The following is a 12711-nucleotide window of genomic DNA, read 5'->3' on the forward strand; positions in this document are numbered from 1 at the left end:
TTGTACTTTTGGAACGACAATTACATTTATCCCTCATAAATGTATAGATTACAATTACCATCATATTTCAAATAACAATAAATTAGTTAAGTCCAAGAGCATGTCAAACAACATTAAAACAAAAGAGTAAAAAAAAAAAGAAAAGAAAAAGTGTAACATCATGATAAGATGTTATATAACGATAGGACCGCGTTCATATAAGTGTAGAGGCAATCTAGGAGTAGGAACAACTTGTAGAGGTGTTTGCATATAAGTAACAGTTCCAGGACTCTCCAACATGTCAATGTCATCGCGCTCAATTCCAATAGGTGGAGACCATTCAAAATGGTGTAACAAGTGAGCTAACATAGAAGTAACCATATTGATAGCTAGATTTGTACCAGGACAAATACGTCTACCAGCACCAAAAGGTAAAAGTCGAAAATCATGCCCCTTCATGTCAATATCCTCTTCAATGAATCTTTCAGGTCTAAATTGCAAAGGATCCTTCCATACTTTAGGATCTCGTCCAAGTGCCCATACATTAACATGTACGATTGTACCCTTAGGAATGTTGTAACCACCAATTTTGACATTAGCACTAGCCAAGTGAGGGAGCATTAGTGGAGTTGGAGGGTGTAACCTTAGTGATTCTTTAACTACACTTTGTAGATAGGAGAGTTTGGACATATCGGATTCGGTTATGACCCGGTCCGACCCGATAACCCGGTCCAACTCTTCTTGGGCTTTTTGTTGAACCCTTGTGTTCTTGACTAATTCAGCCATAGCCCATTCAACAGTTATAGCCACTGTATCCATTCCAGCTGTCACCATATCCTGTAATAATTAATTAAAATAATTTTAAGTTATAGAAAATTAAAATTATTAAAGAGTAAATAAGTAAAAGGTAAGTAGATACCCTCCATCATACTTTTGGGGCATTGGTCCCCCTGCCGTCCAAAAACTAGAGCACAAATACCCTTTATACTAGCAAACATACACGTGTCATAATCTTATCCACCGCGACCCGACATTTATTAAATATCATATCGAAGGATAAGATTGCGCCACGTGTCCCTATTTAGTCTTCCGTTAGAGTGAAGGGCATATATGCGCTAGTTTTTGGACGGCAGGGGCACCAATGTCCCAAACATATGACGGAGAGTATCTGCATACCATTTACGGCAGTTCAGGGGTATATTTGTCCTTTTCCCTTTTTTTTTGTTTGGTAACATAGAATAGAGGAGAATTATGGAACACATTCAAAAGTAGTGTAGTGGAGAATTATTGAGTTTATGAATAAATTTTTTATTATTTCAATAATTGATTCATAACATATTAAATAATAATTTAGTTAATACTCTTTCTTCTGGTGGAAGACATGTTAGTTAATGATCACGAAAACTAAAAAACATATTGTGTTGTTTTCCACTTGTAATACCTAACTCGTCTATTTCTTTAATTACTTTCATTAATTTACTATGTATTCTTCTTTACTTTATTTGGTCCTCTTAACCTAAAATTGAAGAAAAGTAATTGAGTTGGAAATTTGGAATTGTTCTTGTAGGGAAATTTAACTAACTAAATCGAAAAGAATATTTTCTACGTTACAATTTATATATGACACCATCTAGATTTCAAGAATTAAACGATTTTTTCTTTAATCATGATTTTTCATATGTAATATGTAAATTTAATGTCAAAAAACTACAATTCATGTCTGAACTAACGGTCAAAGTTTAAAAAAATTATCTTTCAAAATACGTAATGTGTCTTATAAGTTGAAATAAATGTAGTTGTACTAAATATGAAAAAAAAAATATGTATACTAAAAAAAGTGTCGTATTGAGATGGAGGATATTAATGTAAAGGTTTCGTAAAATACTTACCCAAAGGAGGCCGATAACAGTGTCATCACTTAGCTCATATTCTTTTTTTAGAGTGAGCAAAGCATCAACAAAGTGTTGTTTGGTTTCACCAGTTTTTTTCCTTGCAAGAGTGTGTTCTTCCATAATAACCCTAGTAAACCTATCCACATGACTATCTTGAGCCTTAAGAGCTTCATTATCATCCTTGAAAAAACAACGTAGCCATGGAACAAAGTCACCTAGGTTAAGTTTTCCTCCAATTTTCATCCCATTGGAGACTATCTCTTTGAGTTCTTTACCTTGTTCATCAACTTTACCTTGTGAGTCCATAAACCTTTTACCAAATGTTAGTCTTGTTATGTTGTTGAATGCTACTAATCCCAAGTAGCTCCTCATTATCAAGCTTTTACCTACACATTTGCATATATCAATAATCAATTAGTCATAGTTTGTGGAGTATCAAACAAGAGCCGATTAAAAGTGGAAAGAGACTATCTACTTGTAGTTAAGGTTATCGAAGAATAGGATATACAGTGTCACCCTCTTATGGACATAAAAAGGGAAAAAATGGAATATGCGGGATTGAATATGAAAACAGATTGTTTACTTGTTATCAAGCTTATATTAAATAAATAAATAAAAGACATACATTATCACACTCTAATGGGCTATTATTGAACATTGTAAATATTTGATCAAGGCCAAATATTTTGAGGAAGGAAAATCAATATAATATATAGATTTTCTAGCACATGAAGACACTAACGTATAAAAAGATTTGGTAGTCTAGAAAAATGTGCTCAAGGAAATGTATCTCGACTTGAGCAATGTAGCTTAGGAAAGTTTTTTAAAAAATTATTCGGAAAAGGGGTAAAATTACCCCTGAACTATGCGAAATAGACCACTTATACCCTCAATTACATTTTGGGGTCAAAAATACCCCCGCCGTTATCCCAGGAGACACAAATACCCTCAAGAGTTAACACCCCAAATTTTTAGTGACGTGGCAAGCCACGTGGAGAAAAAATGGAATATGCGGGATTGAATGTGAAAACAGATTGTTTACTTGTTATCAAGCTTATATTAAATAAATAAATAAAAGACATACATTATCACCCTCTAGTGGGCTATTATTGAACATTGTAAATATTTGATCAAGGCAACTAAGGCTCCAACAATCATTCGCTAGTAAAACCTATTTTTCAAAAAAAAAAATATGATAATTAATTTCGATTGCAACCTAATTTTCTAAAATAAATAACTTGCAATATTAATATTAAAAACATACAATATTAATATGAAAAATCATCAAAAATACTTCTCGATTCAAATCTCCTAAAAAAATTATTTAATCTTTTCCAACATACCAAAAAATATGAAAACTAAGCTAAAAAAAATTGTAGTGTCAATTAGTGTAGATTTATAATTGGAAAACAAGGTACATAAGTAAAATATTGTTAGTAGTGTATTTAATTGATTTGTGATGCATGTAAAAACTAAGGCAATAATCGAGTATATGAAACTCTTTTCTTTTCAGAAAAAGAAGGGAAAAAAAAGCCAAATAAATCTCCACCCTTCCTTTGGGTTTTGGATTTTTTTTTGTTCCATAAATTAATATTTATTAATTAGCATTATGTGTTCCATTATGTATAATTTTTTTAGTTCCAATGTGATAGTGTCTATGTACTTTGAATGTTCTATATACATTTGTAAAGTTAAAGGTAACTCATTAGGGGTATGTTTGGTGGGGGTGGCACAGGGGCATTTTTGATCTCAAAATGTAACGAAGGGTATAAGTGATCTATTTCACATAGTTCAGGGGCAATTTTGACCCTTTTCCGAAAATTATTTAATCATTTCCAACATACCAAAAAATATGAAAACTAAGCTAAAAAAAATTGTAGTGTCAATTAGTGTAGATTTATAATTGGAAAACAAGGTACATAAGTAAAATATTGTTAGTAGTGTATTTAATTGATTTGTGATGCATGTAAAAACTAAGGCAATAATCGAGTATATGAAACTCTTTTCTTTTCAGAAAAAGAAGGGAAAAAAAAGCCAAATAAATCTCCACCCTTCCTTTGGGTTTTGGATTTTTTTTTGTTCCATAAATTAATATTTATTAATTAGCATTATGTGTTCCATTATGTATAATTTTTTTAGTTCCAATGTGATAGTGTCTATGTACTTTGAATGTTCTATATACATTTGTAAAGTTAAAGGTAACTCATTAGGGGTATGTTTGGTGGGGGTGGCAGGGGGATATTTTTTTAATTTTCTCTTATTTGACTAATTAAAATATATATATTTATTTAAAATCTCTAAAAAAATAAGTTCCTTAAAACGAGAAAAATGTTTCTCTAATGAAAGTAGAAAAAATAAGTTCTACAAAGGACATAATATTCTACATCGATTGTCTTCTCCCTACCCTTCAACGCACACCACCCCACATCCTTACACCTTACCCCAATTCTCATAAGAATTTGAATTATGTGAGTTCAATCTTTAAGCTATTAGGATTGAAAACTCATTATATTTTTAAACATATGAATTTCACTAATTGTGACAATTTTATCGAATTTTTTCACATAAATTATGCTACATATTGAAAATGTTAGGTTCAGATGAACTCAATATTGTAACATAGGATCTACCCCTATTAATCCTCATAATATTTATCTAAATTAAATTACAAATATTTTTACGACTATAATTTATACTTACACACCAAACACAAAAAAAAAAAATACCTTTTATTTTTCGAGAAAATATTTTTCGTTAAAAGATTTTCATTTCTACCAAACACACCCCTAGGTGTCACTTTATTTTACCAAACCTCCGTATAAAGATGAATTACAAACAAAAATAAAATATTTGTCACTAAAAAGGTATCTTGTCTTGCACTTTTTCATCGGTTTTGTTGATATTAGGTGCGGCCCAATATCCATATTAAATTTTATTATTTAAAAACACACATTGAATGTTGAGATTAATTACGTATTGAATTTTTGATAGTAGATTCATAATTTAAAAAATGTTTGTAATTGTTTCAGAAGAAATGAATGAAACAAAAAATATAGTAGGTTAGGATAGATATGGTATGAGTTCTACTCAATGCATGTTAGATATAGAGATGCATACTAGATCGATATGAATATCATGAGTTGTTTTGTAATAAAATCAGTTATTGCTGATATACCCTTCTTCTCGGTTCCTTCTTCCATAACCAAAAATCATAAATAAATTAGAATATGAAAATTTTAAAAATTTTACCCTTCTTCTACTCCAATATAATATATAGTAAGTAGTAATTATTTTTATCCTTCTTCTACTCCAACTTTAATTTTTTAATTAGAGTGGGGTAAGTCAATACTGACTCCTTACAAGTTACTGTCTTTTTCTTCTTTCTCTAACAGTTAGATATTTGATGGCTTCACTTAAATAATACAAAGTTTTTGTTTTTATCTACAATAAGATTCAAATTTATAATATGCATGTACTTGACCAAAACATCACACATTGTGTTGTCACTACTAGACTAAGGTCCTAGGGGTTTTCCTAACTTTATTTTGTTCTCATATGTGTGTAGATTGTGGATTGGTTTACTTGTCATTTTCTTTTCTTTTTCTAGCAAGACTAGAACTTTTTTGACTTTGTTTATGAAATGTAAAAATTTGCATGTCATTGTATACTTTTTTTGAAATTTGAATAACTCAATTATGTAGTCAATGTAAATTTGTACTTTTATGTGGAAGAGAGAGGGAGTTGGTCTTCTCTTTTTCTTATATAGTAGTATTAGTTAGTATTGTTATTTTGTTATATTCTCCTTTTAATTTTGTCTTGATTATACTTCATTTGAGTTAAGATTCTATTAAAAATAATTTTTCTATTTCCTATAAAAATAGGAATAAGATTTGTTTACATCCTCACGTTTACTTGTAGAACTAAATTGGATATGTTGTCATTGAAAAACTTAAATATGTGGCTATAAAAGGTGAATATTTGTTTCGAAATGTAATGATTCTAGACGAAGAATCTAATGAATTGAAGTTGTTGTCTAATGTCTCCTAAGAAAATTATGCACAAGTAAGGACAAAAAATGGAAAAATAAAAAGGAAGAACAAATATAGTCCAATAATTTTATAATAATGTAAGTTGTCTGAATATTTTTTAATTGTTATTAAGGGTGTGCAAAAATTAGTTTAATCAATAAATCAAATAAAAAAATACAATTGGTTTATCAAAATGGTTTAACAATTTTTAAACTATTTTGTAAAAAAAAATATTTGGTGTTCGATTTTATGATTTTAGTTAATGATTAAACCAATAATTCAATAGGATAATATTAAAATTACTATTTTATTCATAATTATAAAACAGTGGTTTCAACATTTTACCAACTCTATTTCTTTAAAAATTTCAGTATTACTTTCGGTTGTAGCCAACACAAACTAGGTTCTTTGCCTCTCTATGCGACACCTAATTCTCACTACACCAAAAATGATTTTTAGCGATAATTAATTAACAACAATAGTTTAATTGCCGTTAAATATGTTCTTTTAGAAGCAATTAGCATTCTTTGTAAATGTTGTTAAAATCTATAGTGACATTGGATCAAATGTCAATTAACTAATGTTGGTAAAGACTTTAGCACTCTTTGTTAATGTACATATATTTATTGTCACTAAAAGTTATTTTTGTTATAGTGTCTTTCTTATAGTCACAAACTAGTATTACCTTCTCTCTTCTTAATTTTAGATTTAATTGTGACAAAGATAAATAGTTAATATTGTTTCCACAATTTATTATACGAGTCTTTAGAAGGAATTCGAACAATTCTATCTTCAATAAAAGTGATCAATGTTTTAAAATTTTTGATGCACTCCTATTCTTGTTATTTTTTCTATTTTTATGAACATCGTGTATATGATTATATGAGCATTATTCAAAACATAATCGTTAAGAACGAAAACTCGAGTAACTGAAAAATGATTAAAAAAATATCTCATATAATGAAGTATTGTTATTGAAGATGACTATATTAAAAGTTTATTATATTAAGTTACTGAATTCCCATAAATCCGTCTATTTTTTTAATAGTAGTGATATAAAGAGGAAACGTGAAAAAGCATACCTTGCTTTGTAGAGTCTCTAAAGATGTCATGGATCATGGAAGTGACTTCATCTTCTCTAATTGGTCTAAGAGCTTCAATTCTCTTTGAAGTAAAAAGTTCAAGATTACATAGTTTTCTCACTTTCACATAATGATGTCCATAATCAGCCCAAATTAAATCACTCCCATTTCTACTCACATTTGCCAATGGTTTAGTCCTAAACCTATCAGCCAAATTTTGGTCATTATCTTTCAATACTTCCTTAGCAAGTGTTGCATTATTTATCACAACATTTAGTTGTGAACCTAGGTAGAATGAGAAAATAGGGCCATATATTTCCGACCATGCGGCGAAGCATCGGAACCTTATCGGCTCTATGTCGTAGAGGTTTCCGATGATAGGCCACGGCCGTGGACCGGGCGGTAGCTTGGCTTTCAACCGGCGGTAGAAATTGTAAGCAATATATATAAGAAATAGTGTTAAGGCTGGAAGTGCTAAAGAAAAAGCCATTTTGGAAATGTGTAATGTGTAATGTGTTTGTGGAAAATAAGGAAACCAATGGTCCCTTTTAATAGGGAAATTTTTTAGATCCGTATAAAAGTTATTATCTCAGCAATAATGTCTAGACATTAATTTTCTTATACCTAATAAGGTATGAAATCAAACTCTTACGATCTTACCAATAAGATGAAAGAAAATTTAGATAGTTAATTAATTGGACTACTAAGATTCCTTTGCTATACGATAGTCTAATACTTTGTGTAAATGTTTTTAAAAATAAAATGGGAGTAGGTAATTTTTTTTTATCCATATTAGCATTTTGTATAGAAGTTATTTATCTCAACAATAGTGTACTGACATTAATCCTCCCATACCAAATCATGTACAGTGTACCTAACAAGTGAAAGGTTAGGTAGTCAATCAACTGAGCTATTAAGATTTCTTCGGTATACTTTATTTTTTAAAGAAAAAATGGGATTAAGAGAAGGGGAAATAAAAAGGGAGATTACAATATGGAGAATCGAACCGTCTCACCAAAGTAAAAGTTTAGATAATTAATCAACTAGACTACTAACTAGAGTAGCTAATAATTTTCCTTCAAGACTTTTACAAATAAATCATTATTATCTAAATAATAGCTTAAAAGGGAACATGTGTGTAAATCATCCATTTTAATACCATTGGTTCATGTTCTAGAAATGAAAAAATGATAATTATATTCATGTTTTGATATATATTTTCTTTTAATAAATTACAACTTGGTGGTATATTTTATTACTGACCATATTTATTCATTTTTCAACTTTGATGCGTGTTAGGTGGATCAATTTGTTTGATCACTAATGATGATGATCCCACTTTCCTATGGCGGTATAATTGAATGATTGCTTCCTAGTAATTAAATATTTTAATATTGAAAGGAATCTTTTTTTTTCTTCTCATTCCTTTCAAAGAAGTTTTTGTTGTTGCACTAAATTACTTACGTGTGTAAATATACGATTCAAAAACATTGAACATAAATATTCGAACAAATAAGAAGTCAATTTTTTTTAGCTTATAACACTTAGTAATCGGATAACATTTAATCTAACAAGTGTTTTTCCACCTAAATTTGATAGACTTCTATAACTAATTAAATTATTGTGGGTGAATATATACAATATGTGCAAGTAAAAAAATACTTTGAAGTGAACATTTATCCGAACAAATAAGAAGTCAATTTTCTTTGGCATTTAGATTGTAACATTTAGCAGTCAGATAATATTTCATCCAACAAGTGCTTTTCCACCCAAATCAGATAGAATTCTATAACTAAATTACTTACGGATGTATGCATGCGAGAGTCAAGAACATTTTGAAGTGTATATTCATCCAAACAAATAAAAAATCGAATATTCTTTAGCATTTAGATTATAACACTTAGCAAAGTAATCAAATAATATTTATTTCAACAAGTGCTCTTCCATCCAAATTAGATAGACTCCTATCACTAAATTTACCAACCAAACCTAAATTTTTTTCTTTATTATGCTTATCCAATATCAAAACAAATAACTCATTTATTAAATTTGAAATGTTTGAGTACAATTAAAAAAAGAGTAAAATATGAACTAACTATTTATAACTTGCGAGAAATTTTATTAACTCAGTTGTTTCTATCTTTTTAATAAGAGTTGAATTTCCCATCTTATGAAAAAAATAAACTAAAAAAAGAGAGATTATTTATAGGCTGTCACAAACTAAGTTGCACCCATTTCTAAGTTGACATTTGATAATTAAATTCTATGCCAAATGATTGAGTATCCAATTAATTAATGATCTTAGGTTTGGTGGATGACATCTTCTTTTTATTTTTTTTATATGTTTTATAAATAAAATCATGGTATGTCAAGATTCTGTGCCTTTAATTTCTTTCTGATCGTGCGAGGCAGCAGGGATGGAGACTTATATGAGGGGTCCATCCGAATCCCTCGGCGAAAAATAGGTTAAAATTATTTTTTAAGTATGTATAATAGATGTCGAATTCCCTTTCATTAGTTCGTGTGTTTACTTCTCAGATTTTGAACACCCTTATTAAAATTTCTGACTCCGCCATTGCGAGGCAGTTGTCTGCATAAATCTTTCGTAGTGGAATATATGGTTTGATAATTGCTATTTCACATTGTTTCGAGAGTCGTGATGATATTATTGAGGAATGTTTTTTGTCGAAATATTTTTACTTTTCACTCTTGTTAATTAGCAATAATATTTATGTGGACTTTCAAAATTTTGTTTCATGTAACTTGACAAGAAAATTTTGAGTCGTAGGTACAAAATCATTTACATATAAGACTTATTGCTTCTGCAATTTGAAATCTTTTTGGTGTTTACTAGTGATGATATATGTTGCTTCCAATTGCACACGCAAGTGTACGCGGTCGCACAAATAATATAGTGGCTCTTAAAAGAATCGGATTATCAAACCCAAATGACTTGTTAATTAATTATTCTTACTAAATTATATTAATTCTAATTATTTATTTAAGGGGAGGATTTCAAAAGATTAATATATGAACTAAACTAAAAATAAAGATAAAATAACTAAAAAGCAATTAACTAAGAAAAGATGGATGTTTACACAATCAATGAATGAATCGATCTAGGATTATAATTTAACTAACAATCATGTTTAGCATCACTTTCATCAACTTATTTGATTATCTAGTTATTGATTCACAGGATTAAATGTATGATCATGGTCTCCCGACCTCTAATTGCCTACGCTAAATAATATCCTAACTACATCGTTGAGCGGGGATAGGATGGATTAAGTACCGAGCATTAAGATTTCTTCCTGTATAGTGACCAAGCATGGTTTCTAGGTATATCCCTATCCTAAAGACAAATTAACCCTAGTTATTAAGAGAAAATCATGCTCCTTATATTTCACGTTCTATCCTCTTATTTCTCTCCTGAGTTCAATTCGGACAATATGTTTATTTCAATGGTGATCATTCAAGCATCAAAATAGTAATTACAAGAATATAAGAACAACTAATATGATAAACAAATCATGCCGAATCAAAATCACTAAACAATCATATTGTAAGTAAATATAATCCAAGAACGAGAAGTTTAACTTCACATAGACATAGAGCAATTATAACAAATCATTCAAATAAAAGATGTAAAATAAATAAAAGAGAAGAAAAGAAGAAACCCTAAATCAAAAGTTATTTTCACATTGTATCCTCCTCCCATAATAATTATTCTTATGGACTATTTATAGATGTAAATCAATTAGGAATCCAAAACCAAACGGAATTGGATTCCCAGTTGTACACGTGAAACTGTCCAACCGCCTCAACTTTGCGCCTTTAATCAATTGGCTACTGCCTTCACACATTTCCACGTGGAATTTTCCAATTCCAATTCTACTTCAACCAACATATATATTATTTTATAAAGTTTAATTCGATGTCTGTTTGATTTCCTTCTTCAACCTTTCATCTTTAATTCGTTTTAACTCCAAGCTTCTTCATCTTTCCACCAATTCAATCCTACAAATAAAATATACTATTTAATACAATTCATAAAATTCAGGCTCAAAAAGGACAAATATAAATAATAAATATAAAGCAAATAATGATTAAAAATATATATTTTGGCCTCACATCAATATACAATTAAATTACACATTCTATAATGAGGATTTTTATGCGTGTGCTAGCAATTATACGTGAAGACAGGATCGGATGTATATGAATTCGACAAAACTCGATAGTCTTTGTCTAGATCTTATATTTATTACTTTGTATTAATAAAATATAAAAAATCTATATAGAAAATAAATTTAGAACATAATTAATTACTAACATTTGAGGTCATTGTCTTATAATTCAGAAAATCCTAGATTCGCTTTTATGTAAAAGAGATCGGTATCACGCTCCAAACCTGAGTGAGGTGGAGCATGCTCCATATGATATATAAGATATATATATATATATATATATATATATAATATAATTATTTTACATGTTTTGGTTTCTGTTCTACTTTTTAAAAAATAAGGAAGAATTATAATACGGGGAATTGAACCCTCACTTAAAAAAACAAATGGCAAGAAGTGGGATTCAATATGATGTTTGCCAATAATGCTAAGAACCATTTGACATTGTTGTTGGGAGGCCGAAACACTTATTTTGAGAAAAAAAAAAACATTTTTATTGAAAAATTATGTGTTTGGCAAATCAGTAAAAGTGTTTTTAAATGGAAGCAAAAGTAGCTTCTTCTTTTTTTTTGGGAAGAAATAAAAATTTCTGCTTTTTAAATAAAAGCAAAGCAAAAATAAAAAATTATTTTTCTCAAGACTAATATATCATTTTCATATTTACATATGTACCAATATATTTCTTATTAATCAATCAGCATATTTCATAAGTGTGATTAAATTTTTATTTAAGAATTTTATTTTAATAAGTTTTATAATTTATTTTTTGTTTATATATTATTATTTTATATGTTATTTTACGTATTATTCTATCAACTGTTTTTGATAGATATATTTCGAATTGTAATATTAATGTGCTGGGCACATCTAAAAAAACAAATCATAAATCTGTAATTTTGCATAGCAATTTAGAGATAAAATTTCCAATTTACCCAATTGATTTTTTTAATCTTTATTTGGTAATTTACCGGTGATTTTAAGAAGCCTGTCAAGAGAAACGGTACATGATGGAAAAGAGCAAATAACATTTATTTTTTTAAATAAATCACATGAATAAAAACTAGTACTTCTAGGATAACTAGTCAACCAGAAATTTTCCTTTATATTAAAAAGAAAAAGTTTAAAAGTAACATTAATATATAATTTAGATCTGTAATTATTGTGACAAAGGACTAGTACAACAACAACATACCCAGTGATTGTGACAAAGGACTAGTGGTTTATTAAAACTTTATATTAAGCACCACTAACATAAAATCTGAATATGTACATGAATTAGCTAAATGGAATTACTCATAAAGTACACTTTTAGTAGGCCGCATTAAAAGAAATAGTTTATGTATTATGTTCGTTATTATTTAGTACTATGTTTGGTAGAAATTTGGGTCTGTATATAACTAAATATGAATTTATAAGATGTATTACTAATATCTTCCATTTGGAGGTATTAGTAATACGTAGAATATAATATCATGGGATAAGTCTATGTAGAGACAAAAATACCTCTCAAATCATTATAATTATTTTGTTTTTTTTTATT

At 28.9% G+C, this 12711-nt stretch overlaps 1 protein-coding gene across 1 annotated transcript; it reads right to left on the reverse strand.

The window, feature by feature from the left end:
- Positions 1 to 44: 44 nt before the first annotated feature.
- On the reverse strand, positions 45 to 7485 carry LOC102590830 (cytochrome P450 98A2-like). The gene is made up of 3 exons (XM_006362570.2): positions 6982 to 7485; positions 1869 to 2257; positions 45 to 816 (listed from the first exon to the last, which is right to left on the reverse strand). The coding sequence occupies exons 1-3, from the start codon at positions 7469 to 7471 to the stop codon at positions 172 to 174; spliced, it is 1524 nt and encodes a 507-aa protein (XP_006362632.1). The 5' UTR covers positions 7472 to 7485; the 3' UTR covers positions 45 to 171.
- Positions 7486 to 12711: the final 5226 nt, after the last annotated feature.

Source organism: Solanum tuberosum, unplaced genomic scaffold (genome assembly GCF_000226075.1).
Source record: "Solanum tuberosum cultivar DM 1-3 516 R44 unplaced genomic scaffold, SolTub_3.0 scf00394, whole genome shotgun sequence".
NCBI classification, from domain to species: domain Eukaryota; kingdom Viridiplantae; phylum Streptophyta; class Magnoliopsida; order Solanales; family Solanaceae; genus Solanum; species Solanum tuberosum.